The following is a 12,087-nucleotide window of genomic DNA, read 5'->3' as shown; positions in this document are numbered from 1 at the left end:
TTGCTATCTTCCATGTCTTCGACATAATCACTATCAGTAAATCCAATTGAAGAAGTATTCTTGCTATCTTCCATGTCTTCGACATAGTCACTATTTCCCTTCTTCGTTTTCATCAATTGGTTCAATTGTTTCAACAACTCGTTCAATTGTTTCAGCAACCGGTTTAGTCGTTTCTTCCGTGATTTCCCCTTCTTCATTTTCATCAACTGGTTCAATTGTTTCACCAATCGGTTCAATCGTTTCCTCTTTGATTTCTCCTCATTCGGCTATGTTCTTATCAAATTCAATATTTTCCCGTCCAATTTTGTTTCACCATCGAAAACTTTCTAATCTCATTCACAATCTTTCTCGAAAGCTACATTACGACTTACTATAGTTTTATTTGTAGTTTGATCAAACATTCTATAGCCTTTGGATTCGCTGATGACTCCAAATAAAACACATGTTACACTTTTACTTCAAGTTTGCTTCTCTTGGTATCTGGGATATGGACATGTCCCAGACATCCAAAAACTCTGAAATAATCTACCGATGGTTTCACTCCGTTCCAAGCCTCTCCTGGTATCATGTCTTTTACTGCAAGAGTGGGTGATCGATTCAAAATGTGAATCATCCACCTGACTGCTTCAGGCCAGAAATTTTTAGGCACTTTCTTCTCTGTCAGCATAGCTCTTACCAAGTTCATCAAGTTCATCACAGTGCGATTTTTGCATTCGACCACTCCATTTTGCTATGGGTTATAGGATGAGGTCAATTGTCTCCTCACTCCATGTTGTTTGCAAAAATTGTTGATGTAACGACCCTAAATTTCCACATACTCAGAGTCGCTACTAACGTCTCATGCTCATCTATAATGAGGAAATATAACTCTTACATGAACATAGTTGATAACGTAAACTTTCAAAAAAACGTTTAAAACAACTTCTTCTCTGGAAAACACAGTCATGGTCTTACGTGTTTAAATATGAAACACTGAAATTTAGAGAAACAAAAACAAATACAAAATAATTTAAAACAATGAAATGCAAAACAACCTATTCTAACTTAAGACTAGAAATTTAAATATGAATCTACCCTATGCACGTGCCAAAGTCTCTGCTCGCGATGCCGCCGTACTCCGTACAAGTGCGCCTTGCCTTTACCTGAAAAATGATGTGGCACACGGCCTGAGTATTTCAAAGAATACTCACTAAGTTGCCCCATTATAAGGGCCATGCAAATGCAAACACATGCAATCATGATTTAGGGACCTATCTCTAATCATCTTAGGGGTGGCCTCCAGTCTCGGACAAATTGGATGTGTAGTACTTCCCTACACACGACTCACACGTGCGAGTGTGAGTCCCCAGGGCGCTCGCACACCCCCTGGACCCTCTGGTCAAGCTAATCTGTAGCGACGTCCGGAGGTCAGCGGAACCCCATAGTGTCATGCGCCTCATGAACACCCTCATCTGTGTGCTTTCGCACCTGTGCGCATTCGCGCTCATCATAAGGTGCGCGTCCGCACTCATCGTCTCTAAGGGAAGTAGCCCTATGCTTATGAACATACAAAATGCATGAGGTCCCTCTAAATCCATCGTAATGTCTCTTCTGACACAACCCTCTAGTCTCATCTCTTTGTTACTCTAGGTAACGCATACTCGTGGATATTTATATTAATATCATTTTCATGCTCTTAGGGTTGTGTCCTACGTCGATCTAATGACATGATGCAATATGGCACTCATCATCATCTAGCATGCTCAATATGGAAAACATCATCATATTAAGGTAAAAATCATGCAATCATCATGCTCATCATAATGCCACAACGTGCGTCAAACATATCAAGCGTCACTCAACAAAATATGTATATACCGCACATATCATCAAGCCTCATAATCCACACATCATCATAACTCATACAATTATTTAGCCTATCCTATAGTAAGGCCACTTACTTGGTTGGCCTTGGCCGAAGTACTCCCTAAATAGCTAAACGTAAGCTTCCGTTCCGTAAGAGCTGCTTCCTACGTCGCCGGGGTTTGTTTCCTATCACACCGTTCACCACTTTCCGTTAGTATTTCACAATTAATTTACCTATACTTTAATAAATGTGAAATACGGCTCTAAAACAGCCTCGGATACCTTAATCGGGGCTGAAAACAGATCCGAGAGGGTCGAAACAGTGGAAACCGGGCTGAAAACAGGTGAGCCGAGCCGAACAGCCGCCGGAGGAGCCGCCGGAGCGTCACCGGAGGGAGCCGAGCCGTTTGCGCCGAGCCGAGCCGAGGGACTGCCTACGCCACTATGTGACACGTGGCGGCAGCAGAGAGAGCCACGGCGAGCGGTAGTGTCAGGTCGAAGCGCGGGTCGCAGTCCGGTTCGGGTCGTGGTTCGGGTCGCGGGCTGTGGAAGGCTACTGGGCCAAGACTAATCGTTGGGCCTCGGCTTACTGGGCTGGGCCGCAAGTGTTTGGTTTGCAGGCCGGCTCAATTGGACCGTGGGTCTAGTCTGGGTTGGTTCAACTGAACCGTAGCTTCTTGGCTGGTTTGAGGTTTGGGCCGCTGTAGTTGGGCTGGGCCGAAGGCAGAGGCCAAGGGAGGAATGGGCTGGCTCTCTTGGGTTTTGGGTTCGGGTTGACCCGGATCCGTGGATCTCGTCTTCCTTACCGGACTTCGGCCGATTTTCTGGCCAGCTTTCTCTCTCCTTCCCACGGCGTTTCCGTTGCCGATTTCGGTCCTCTTTCTTCCCTTTTCCTCTTTGTTCGTCGTCCTTTCTTTTCTGGGAGTTTTGCGGCCTAAAAGCTCCTAAAAGCCACAGATCTAAGAACGATTAAGAAAACCTAATTTTTCGACCTCGGTTACCTATGACGACGCTTACGAAATAACACAAAACGCACCCTGAGTTATTGTGCTTTCGTTAGGGATCCTTCTCATGGTGGTAACAGGTCGTTTGGTGTCGGTTTGAGGGTGGTTTGAGGGCTCGTCGGAGAAACTGGACACTCGCTGACGTTTGTCCGAAATCTCTCTCTCTCTCTAAATTTTCTATTTTTTCTCCCTTTGCATGTGTTCTGAAGATGCTGGGTGTCGTGGGCTGAGGGCTGGGCGTGCTGTGGCCGTCGTTTCACGTGGGTTCCGCGAAACTCGGCGGTCGCCGGAAAACTCGCGGGTTTTCTGGCGACTGAGTTTTTTTTTTTTTTTTTCTCGTTTTCAAGTTTTCTCGTTTTCCTCTTTTATTTATTTATTTATTATATATTTTTTTTTTCTTTCTTTCCCGGGTCGTTACAGTTGAATTCTGCGGAGTTCAATTCTCCTCCTCTGTCTGTCCTTAAACATTTTATGGGCATTCCAATTTTCTTTTCCACCATTGTTTTGAAACATTTGAAATCATAAAATGTTTCTAACTTCATACATTCCTTAAATAATCATCTATAGAGCACAACATCTGGCCACTTGAAGCTGGTGAAATTGGACCACATATATCTGCATGAACAAGACCCAACTTCTGTTGCTCTCCATTTACCAATTTTTGGAAATGGAGTCTGATTGTAACGATTCGAGTTTCTAGAATAAAATAAAATCAAATAAAAATAAAATAAATAATTAAAGGTAATCTCCCCGAAAATCGAGGGATTTCCTGCAAGACTTTTAATACCTAATAGAAACATTCCTATTTCTCTAAGTTTTGTTATCCTAAAACCTAGAATGCCTTATTGGGAAATGTCTTGAGATTATTTTTATATTCCTATGCCAAACCTTTTACATCCTTTGAAAACGATTTTCTCTCCAAACTTTCCTCCGGAATGTTGAGGTTACTCTTCGGAGGAAGAATCAAGTGGAAGTAAGGTATTGATCTTGGGATCATTGTGTCAAAGAAGGTTGACCGTCGGAAATCGATGTTGAGGACGTTGTGGGATCGTTGGCACGTCCACGGAATCGGGGAGGCGGAAACTAGGGTTTCGTCGCTTGTCGGGTAAGGAAGGCAAGGTTTTTGGAATCGGGTCAAGTCGCAAACGCACGTCCAACAGCTTCGCACGCGTACACAATGCGGCTCGGCTCGCACGTGTACAAAATCGACTCGGTTCCATCAATTCCCGCATTTTGGCTTGGCGGCTTAGTTGGTCGGCTCGGCAGCTCGGCTTATCGGCTCAGTATAACTATAATATATCGATTCTAAGGTATTTGGCCCTTTCAAAGCCGTTTCTGCCCTTAGTTTTACCATCCGAGGTCAATATGGTTCCTAACCGTTAAAGACAGATTGGGTCGGGAGTTTATTTTGATGAATGGCATGAGATTTAGCTAGGGTTTGTTATGAAAGGTTCCCAAGTTTTTATGTGGTTATTATAGGACGTATTTAACCGTTGGGATTAGCTTGTTGTGAGTGACTTCGGCCAAGGCCATCAAGGTAAGTGACCTTACTGTTGGAGCTAGTTCACCACGTGTTGTATGATGGTGCGTGCCCTGTGGCCCCTGCATGCACCATGTTTTATTATGTGATATGACTATATGATGTATGAATTATGTGACTGTTTGTGCTATGAAACGTAATGGGTTATGTTGACCGTTGACTGTTTATGTTATGTGAAGTTATGAATGATATGTTTGTAATATATGCCATGAAAATGTTGATCGATGTCATCGATACACGTAGTATTATCGAGTTATGTCATGAGATGTTTATGCAACTGGAATGTACTTTCATGTTATGTAATATGTCATGTAATGTAAGTCATGTGAGATGCCATGTGATGTAAGAAACGTAAATGTGATGTTAGCACTGCTTATGTAATGCCATGTTAGATATGTTAAGAGACCTCATGCATATATATGTATGTCACGTGCATCGAGATTCTTCCTCTTTATGTTACGAAAGAATGAAATACGATATTTATGTTCGCCATGATATCATGCGGGTCCTTTTCTGTTCTGTGGTGTCCGGCAACGTGTAATACGTTGTGCCCGACAAAGCCAGGCCCAGGGGGTACGTATATGAGCCCGCCTGGTGGGTCCATGTACACGTACATGGGCCATGTGTGAAGGAGTACCACACATCCAACCCTACCTGGAATAGAAAAGCGCCCAAGGCTATGTAAAGTTTATGAAAAGTTAGGTCCCTCTCATATGTTGCATGTGTTTGCATTCCTAACCCCAACCGTGGGGTGACTTACTGAGTATTTCATAAAATACTCAAGCCACGTGCTACCTACATTTTTCAGGTAAAGGCAAGGCGCCAATGTACGGTTGACGGCGAAGCTGAGGACACCATGGAAGTTGGAGAGGGGATATTTTTAGGAGTTTATTTAAATTATAGCATTAAGTATTGTTTTATTTAGATTTATTTTGAATTCAGTTATTGAAGGTTTGTTTTCGGAGATAGGTTTGTTTTGGATTTATGAATCTTTATGAAAGACTATGTTGTGTTTTTTTTCCAAGGTTATTTATGATGAGCTTCCGTGTAATGAATTATGTATGCATGGGTGACGTCACTAATTAGGTTTAGGAAATTAGGGACGTTACACCGATGTTGCTTGCTTTCATACATGCCTCAGGTGGTGTTTGGAGCTATAATTTGTGGCAGGCCTTTCACCATATTTTTGTGTTTCAAGGTGCACAAGCCTTTGTAGCCGAGATGACCATAACGATGGTGCCAAAGTGTTGACTGATCCGTATTTGAAACTTGAAGACATTTTCCTTCATTTGTTGTGGTAGATGGTTTAGTACGCAAAATAAACAGCTGATTTGCGCTCATAATTGACTCTATTTTCCCTTTTTGTAGATTATAAATGCTACATACACTATCTTTAAACAACATTACTACTCCTTCTTCTTGTAGTTGTCCAACGCTCAAGAGATTACTTTTGACTTCAGGTACCCAATACACATTACTAATAGTGCAACCAACCCCATGCAAAGTTAATTTCACTACACCCTTTCCCATAACTTTCATACTTGTAAGGTGGAAAAATGTCTTGTCTAAGCTTGAAAACATATCTTCACTTGCATACATATGGTTTGAGCAACCAGAATCTAAGAACCAAGCATCGCTCCTTTTTTGCTTCATGTATGTCTTTCCATATGAGCCATGAACAGCATTTCATCCTCTTCTTCCCGCTCTGCATAATTCAATTTCTTATTCATCTTTGGACATTCATATTGAAAATGACCTAAGTCATGACACTTATAACATTCAACAGTTGCTTTGTTGAAAGTTGATCTTCCTCTTCCGCGTCCTCTGTCCCTGTAAGTTCCTCTTCTTCTGTTACTTATTTCCATTCGTCCTTCAAGTTTTAGAACTTGCTCCTCTCCATTAATGCTAGATCTTCGAAATTTTTGTTCATACACCACTAATAAACTTTGTAATTCATTAATGAACATATCAGTATCTTTGGATTCCTCAATGGATACTACAACATAAGTAAATTTTTCAATCAGGGTACGAAAGTTTTTTCTACAATTTTATTGTCTGGCATATCTTCTTCATTGCTTCTCATCTTGTTGGAGATTACCATCACTCTTGCAAAATAATCTGTGATACTTTCATTCTTCTTCATCTCTACGATCTCAAATTCTCTCCTTAGTGCATCAAGAAGAGATTTCTTCACTCTTGGGTTTCTACCAAATTTTCGCTTCATTGAGTCCCAAACAATCTTGGCGTGTTCAAGATTTGTTCAAAGACAGTACGACCAATTGCCTGGAATAGGTAATGTTTTACTTGGTGACTTTTTAGTGATTTTTGAGTCTAGCATCATCAAGGTGATCTTTTTGTGCCTCAGTAACATTGTTACTTCCTCTCGTTTTGAAAAACCAATTTCTGCCACACTCCATAGACTCTCTACTGAGCAAATTTTCCATCATCTCACTCCAATGATCATAGTGACCATCGAAGGAGGGATTTTCGTTAAAGTTTTATCTTCACTCATACTCTCCCTCTATTTGATCACTCAAATTTACTCCAATGATCACAGTGACCATTGAAGCGAGAGATCTTTGTTAAAGTTTTATCTTCACTCATAATCTACCTATTTAATCACTCAAAAATTGCAACTTAATACCAATGGTTAGGTTTTGACACAAGAAGAACTAAGCCCAAAACATAAACCATTGAAGTTTGGAGTGAGGATATTATTGAATGCTTTTATAGTTTTACAAATAGCCAGAAGTAGAACTAACTACCATCAAACAAACGTGATCAACCCATTTAGAAAAATATTTGAACTAAATACCTAAAAATACTCTATTATTTTGGCATAATCAACAATTCTTCTAACACAAGCACGACAAGGTTTTGTAGAGAATTTAATTGTTGTAGAGAATTTAATTGTTGGACGAGTTGAAGCTAGTAAATGAAAAATTGGCCAAAACTTTTCCCATATTTGTGGTAAGTTTCGTTTAGTTTAATTCTAAATAAAATTAAAGTTCATCCTAATGTTTATACCAGGCCAATAAAGTGTTCATTCTCAACAATATCTTTAAAATATTCGGTTAAGATCTTTTCGAATAAAGATCATATACTCATTCAACACATCATCATAATTATTTAATTTATTCTTTATATTCAAACATCACATTATCAAACAAAAAAAAATCAATTTTTATAAATTTTAAGACTAAATTTATTAAAAATAGATATCTTTAAAAATCAATAGTCTTCCAATATGAATAATAAATGTGATTAATGCACAATATCGACTCATAAATAACTTTAGAAAAAATTTGTAACTTAACAAAAAGAAAAACGGTTCTAGTTCTATAAATTATTAACAAACAAAATATTATATTTAAACAACGTTTCATACAAAAATCAAATATAATTGTATCAAGTATTATTACAAAATGGTTATTTTTTTAAAAAAGGGAATAAAGTGTTTTTTTTTAATATAAATAATTAATATATATATTATTTTCTATTAAAAATTTGTTAATTATTTTTCAACCATGAAAAAACACATATAAACGAAAAGTAAAACTCATCAAAATGTCTTTTCATTTCTTTTACTCCATCCTAAACGAAAAATAATGTAAAGGACTTTTTATTTTTTATAATTTATTTTTAGTTTTATATAAAAAAAAAATAAATTACATAGAGAAAAAACATTCATCCATCACAATTTTAGCCTAAAAAAATGTAATGAATAATAATAAAAAAAATTAGTTACCTTTGGTCGAACAAAAAAAAATTATATATTGTTCTTGATTTTAAAATTTTAATTAAAAGAACATATCAAATTCTCAGGAGAGGATAGATTATTATAAAAGCTAAAAAAAAGTCTTTAGGAATCGAACAAAAAAAATTATATATTGTTCTTGATTTTAAAATTTTAATTAAAGGAACATATCAATTCTGAGAGGATAGATTATTATAAAAGCTAAAAAAAGTCCTTACGATCCAAGCAAACATCACTCTTAACACTATTCAAGGAGTGTAGTCTGAAAATTTACATGCAAGGCTTCTAACGTTGCAAGCGATGTAGTCTAATCTTGCATCCAGGGCTGGCCTACAACCTCAATACCTATGCCCAAGGCTTCATACGTTACATGCGGCTTAGTCTAAATACCTATGCTCAAGACTTCATACGTTCCAACCAGCATAGTCGGAAAACTTACATCTCTAAGACTTATTACATTCCATCTCGGGACCATGACACATGAATAGGGTATTATCTATTTTCTTAGACTTGGACGAATATGGTGTTTACTTTTAATATTTATTTATTTCATTTAATATTTCGTTGTGTCGTTTTAAAAATATTTTCGAACAAGTAATTCTATGTCAGTGTTTTAAGATGAAATTTATGTTTTATGATAAAGTTAAAACACTTATTTCTGTACAGAATGACTACGTTAGGATGATATTAGCGACTCTAGATAAGTAGAAATCTAGGGTCGTTACAAACGTACTTTTGACCGAACTGTAATTATGAACAACTCGTGAAGAATTGTTATTTATAATGAAAATATTAATGGACATAACATATTGCATAAAAGTGTAACTCCATATCTACTTAGGGTGATTTATAGTTAATGAATGAAAATTGATTGATCTAACAGTTTAATTAATTAATTTTGTTTTATGAGAACTCATAATCCATAGGTGTATAAAATCTCATTACTAGCGCTAAAAAAAATCAATTTAATTAAAAATTTTGAAATTAATAATTAATATATTAAATATAGAGAAGAAAATATATTTAATTTAAAGTAAAAATATATATTTAATTTGAATTCTTCCGATTAGTATTTAATATTTTAGATAATTAAATATAAAAGAAGAAAAATATATTTATTGTATTTAATATATTAAATATTTAAATAATTAATATATATATATATTTAAAACTCCAATGATATTTATTGTAAGATATGTACGGTTTAGTTTAATTCTAAATAAAATTAAAGTTGATCTTAATACTTATACTATACGATTAAAGCATTCGTCGTCAACAATATCTCCAAAATATTCTTTTGAGATAATTTCAAATAAATATCATATACTCATTCAACACATCATCATATTTATTTAATTTATTCTTTATATTAAATATATTTTAATAAACGAGATCTTTCTATTTAATTTTAAAAAAGTATCAAAAATCACATTGTCAAAAAAAAAAAAAAATCTTAATATATGATCAACTTTTATAAATTTTTAAGACTAAATTTATTAAAAATAGGTTTGTTGAAAAATCGATAGTCTAAATAAAACTTAAGTGTTCGAATATGAATAAATAAATGTGATTAATGTACAATATCGACGAATAAATAATTATAGAAAAAAAATTATAACTTTCAAAAAAATAACGGTTCTAATTTTATCTTTTTCATATGTCAAATAGAGTTTTTATTTAATATATATTTTATAATTTATTAACGAACAAAATATTATATTTAATTAATGTTTCATACAAAAATGAGATATAATCGCCTAAAGTATTATTTGAAAGTAATCTTAAAAAAATAAAATGGAATAAAGTGTTTTCTTGTATTTATAAATAATTAAAATATTTGTAATTTTTTATTTCAAAACACAAATATAAATGAAAAGTAAAATATATCTTTTAAAAGAATTAAAATGTCTTTTCATTTCTTTTACTTTTCTCTTACTGCATCATAAACCGAAAATAATATAAACACTCGAACCTTCCTTTTAAGGCATAAATAGTTTATATTCTAAATTTAATTTGTGGACTTTTTATTTTTTATAATTTATTCTTATATTTATATAAAAATAAATTTCATAGACAAAATGCATCCACCCATACAAAATAATTAAAATAACCGTTTGATTAATTCATTTTCATACAGTAGTAAAATCCTTTGAAACACTTAAAATAGAGTGTTGGTGGTCGAAAAAGCAGGTTGAGCAATTACAAGAACATCCATCTAGTTATAGCACAACCAAAGTAGCAAATACAACGACAACCACTAGAGACTAACAATTTTTTTAAAAAAATTAGATACATTATTTAATATATTTTTAACAATATTAAGAATTAGTTACGTATTGGGAATCAATGACGATTATCATTAAAAAAAAAAATTATATATATTTTTCTTGATTTTAAAATTTAAATTAAAAAGAATATATCAAAAAGAAGAGATTATTATGGAAGCTAAAAAAATTCCTTGCTTTGGTATAAAATAGTTAAAAAAAATAAAAAATAAAAAAAATAAAAAAGTGAAAATAACAAATGTGCATAACTTGGGTTCAAAATGTTGTAGCAAAGGAGGGGTTATATATATCCGTTCTTCCCTCTCACATTAACTCATATCTAAGTTCAGTTCATAAAAAATAGAGCGCTATAATGGACAACAAAGAGAAGGAAGCGAGAGAGAAATTAGGAGGAGAAGTGAAGCTTGGTCATTGCTTGGATGTTATTTTGAAGAATGCTGACGTAGCACTGCACTATCCCTCCTTCGTTAAGCTTTATGACCAACTTGTTGCTGGGATCCTCTTGAACAAGGGAGCTATAGTAAGTGAAACTATATATATATATATATTAATTTCAACTTCACCTTTGTATATCATAAACATATTAAATCAAAATATTTGCTTTCTTTTCTTTTTACGCAGAAGTACATCTTTGATAAGAAGTTAAACAGCCATTGGTACTTTATATTTGCGAGAGCTCTCTCAATCGCCTGGATTGAAGATAAAAGATACTGGAAATGGGGATCCTGGTATAATTTTTAACTAATTTCTCAACGGAAAAAAATGATAAAAAGTTGATTTCTTGATCACTCACTCGGGCGTCTAAAAACTTGCAGTGGCAATAGCGAAGTTGCAGAACTTATTGAAGTATCTTGGCTGAACATTCGTGGAAAGATCAATGAGTCTATGCTCTCACCAAATATTGTGTATGAAGTAGCACTTCAGGTACAACTAAATGATAGAGCCTCTGGATGGGATGCTCCTCTGAACATTGAATTGAAGAAGCCAGATGGGAGCAAGATAGTGCGCCAGGAATGCCTGTCGGGGAAGCCACGAAACCAGTGGTTTGAGATTGTTGTTGAGTACAAGGTAGGTAACCCTGGCTGTGGAAGTAGTGGTGAGATCGAGTTTTCCTTTTTTGAACATGGAGGGCATTGGAAGAGAGGGCTGCTCGTGAAAGGTGTTCGGATTGGAGCAAAGGGATGTGGTTGCTCATGATCAAAATAGTCTTGGCGTACACAATCTCTCTTTCTCAAACTCAAAGTACACTTATTTTGATGTTGAGGAACGAGAGTTTGTGTTATAATCAAATATGAAAGAATGTACTAGTATGAAACAATAAATAATAGACCTTTTGTTTACGGGCAAGATGGTTAAGTTTTAAACCCTTTTTGTTTCAGATATAATAAAATATAAGTATGAACTAAATATAAAAATAAATAAATAAATATAAAAGTTTGGCTTCCAAATTCTCTTAATCGAAAAAATATCCAAATCTTCACTCATTTTATTAGCTTGATCTAGACCTTCTTTGCCCTCCGCTTCTTCATGAGAATTTCTCTAAATATTGAGGTTAAGCTAAAGGGGTAAAATGACCCTGTTGTAAAGCTCTATATAAGCTCAATTTTGAGGAACAAATTCAGCTTAATAAGTCTGTAAGGACGTGCTTCTTGACAC

General features: G+C 35.1%; 1 protein-coding gene across 1 annotated transcript; it reads left to right on the top strand.

The window, feature by feature from the left end:
* The first annotated feature begins 10,733 nt into the window (after positions 1–10,733).
* LOC147786393 (lectin-like) lies at positions 10,734–11,795 on the top strand. The gene is made up of 3 exons (XM_087120431.1): positions 10,734–10,951; positions 11,053–11,159; positions 11,247–11,795. Exons 1-3 carry the CDS (start codon positions 10,784–10,786, stop codon positions 11,626–11,628), a joined length of 657 nt encoding a protein of 218 aa, XP_086976557.1. The 5' UTR covers positions 10,734–10,783; the 3' UTR covers positions 11,629–11,795.
* Positions 11,796–12,087: the final 292 nt, after the last annotated feature.

Source organism: Cucurbita pepo, chromosome 20 (assembly GCF_057944985.1).
Source record: "Cucurbita pepo subsp. pepo isolate OVF chromosome 20, ASM5794498v1, whole genome shotgun sequence".
Taxonomy (NCBI): domain Eukaryota; kingdom Viridiplantae; phylum Streptophyta; class Magnoliopsida; order Cucurbitales; family Cucurbitaceae; genus Cucurbita; species Cucurbita pepo.
Note: the sequence above shows the minus strand (reverse complement) of the source record. Positions and strands in the feature narration are given on the sequence as shown.